Raw genomic sequence first — 2,236 nt, forward strand, 5'->3', positions numbered from 1 at the left:
AGCACGGGAGCGAAGAAGTAAAAAGGTGGAGAAACACTGGAGGTGACCAGAGGCTTCACAAAAAGCCAAGATCCTGCAGAAACAGCCACGTGCCTCGAGTGCTCTCGCAGCCGAGCAGGAAGGGGTGTTCTTCCCGTGGGAATGCCAACATTCCCAGCTTCTCCCTCGCGGTCAGATAAAGGCAGGGGATCTCGAGTGCGTGCAGGGGGAGGAATAAAACCGACAGCTGTCCTCAGGGGTTGCGAGATGGTCTCGAGAGCTAGGCCTGACTACTGTGCTTCAAGTGCTGCTTGGCGTCGGCACCTCGGCTCTGACATGCGCCTACCCTCTCGTCTGCGTTTAGGAGGAGTCTCTGAGGCAGAGGAGGCAGCAGCTGCTGGAAGAGAACAGACAGGCCGAGCTAGAAAGAGAAGTATGTATACGTGAGCTCTGGGGAGGTGCTGTGCTGCTTCTCTGTTGGGGCGGAGGGGAGCACACCAGACCTACGGCTTTAACAAAGCGAACTGTTGCTTCAAAACTGAGCCTGAAAATCCCTCCCTGCCTCAGCCTGGAGTCCCATCCTGCTGGGAGTTGCACTGGCCCCAAGCTGTTCCCAAAAACGAGTGTCCTGTTCTTCCAGAGCTGGCACGTGGTGTGCGCATTTGTAGCTCTGTGCCCTCCTGTCAACTGGGGAAGTCTCTCGCTCGTTGTGTGCCTTTCGTTTTGATTTGGGGAACTGACTGGGAGGGATTTTTTTTGTTCTTTCCTAGGAGGCTGCTGTAGCTTCTCAGCTGCGCCAAGAGGAGCTTAAGAAGGAGCATGCCAGCCTCCTGGAATCCATCCGGCAGCTGCGTAAGTCCCTTGAGGAGCTCCAGGACCAGAAAGGGGAGCTGGAGGCCCAGGTGGACTTGCTGCAGACCCGCAGCCAGAGGCTGCAGAAACACGTAAGGTGGGTGTATGAGGAATTTCCTCAAATGCAAAAAAAGGACCCTGTGCCCCTAACAAACGTCTCTGACCCAACCCGGAGCTCTGCCTTACCTCTGAGCTTCTCGTGTCTCGGGCCGTGTTCCTTCAGACTCCTCATGGTGGTCTCTCTGGCTGTGGAGGGTCTGGAGGTCCTGGGCTCTGTTTCCAGATCTGCAAGTGGCTCACCACGTACACTTGTCCCTTTGCCTCTGCTTGTCGGGCTGATTTGTTTGTCTTCTCCACATCTGTCTTGTGGGGTTAATAAGATGCCTTGAGAGGGGCACTGAGATGCCAAGACAAGGTTTTCCTGGGGTAGCTGAGCTGCTGGTTGCGGGTGAGGAGCAGCTCTTCACTGCCCTGCCAGACCTTGTGTCTGCCACACCGCAGACCCGATACCGGTGGGGTCCGGCCCTTCCTCCCCTGGAAAGCGGAGGTCACTTTGGACACCACTGCAGACAGATTAGTGACCTAATCGAGTGCCTTTCCCTGGGACAGTGAGCTGGAGGCAGCTGTCAGGAGCAAACGGGAGGCTTTGAAAGAGCTGGAAGCAGAAGAAAGCGTGGAATGTCAAGAAAAGAAAGCTGAGCTCCACGTTGAAGACCCGAGAGAAACTACTGAAGCTGTGAGTCAAACAGGCTGTAAAGGCATTGGCCTTGCGAGGTCTGAAGTAGCTCCCTCAAAAATCCCAGCTCTTGTTCCTTGTGCACAGACTCCTTTGAGGTGCAGCGATGCATTTTTCTGTGCCAGGGGACATCCATGTGTTTAGTAGCATTGCTCGACTTCTGTCTGTTATTGGTGGGGGGAAAGGAGTGGGGGATACTTTGCCCTCACAGGCAAAAGCCAGGCTTGAGTCAGGGATCTGACTTTTTAAAAGCCGCACAAAGAAGGGCCCTGGCAGTGGCCTTGGATCTGGGCAATGCTATTCCAAACATGCTGGCTCCAGATGGATTCTCATGGGGTCCTGGGGTTCTGTTCCCCATACACCTGTCTTAGCTTTTGAAATGTTTCACCTCCCCAGCACTCATCCAGAGAGCCTGCTTCCCCACCCTCTCAAAGCCCCGAGGACAGCGGCTTCCAGTTTGATCAGTGAGTGTCTGCGTGCCAGCCACTTCTGGAAAACGGTTTTCCTTTGGTTTTCCAAGGCGACGTTTGTGCTGGGGTTTCCGCGTGTTGCGCTGCCCGTCCCTTTTCGGGGAGCTGCTTGCGGGGCGGCGTGGCCAGTACCGAGCCTGCAGCACGCCTGTTGTTTCCGTGTAGTGTCCGGAACTACATCTCTGCAGAAGGGATCTCC

The 2,236-nt window shown here is 55.4% G+C and overlaps 1 protein-coding gene across 1 annotated transcript in view; it reads left to right on the top strand.

Annotated features, from left to right (window-relative positions):
• Positions 1–2,236, top strand: part of LOC104508746 (centrosomal protein of 164 kDa-like) — a gene marked incomplete at both ends in the record, with an annotated part of 15,495 nt that overhangs the window by 9,080 nt on the left and 4,179 nt on the right. Inside the window, 5 exon segments of the mRNA XM_010150469.1 lie at positions 344–412; positions 750–928; positions 1,441–1,567; positions 1,964–2,031; positions 2,203–2,236. The exon segment at positions 2,203–2,236 is cut by the window's right edge and continues 201 nt beyond it. Of these exon segments, the coding sequence (XP_010148771.1) occupies positions 344–412; positions 750–928; positions 1,441–1,567; positions 1,964–2,031; positions 2,203–2,236 (477 nt within the window).

This window comes from Eurypyga helias, unplaced genomic scaffold (assembly GCF_000690775.1).
Source record: "Eurypyga helias isolate BGI_N326 unplaced genomic scaffold, ASM69077v1 scaffold4684, whole genome shotgun sequence".
NCBI classification, from domain to species: Eukaryota; Metazoa; Chordata; class Aves; order Eurypygiformes; family Eurypygidae; genus Eurypyga; species Eurypyga helias.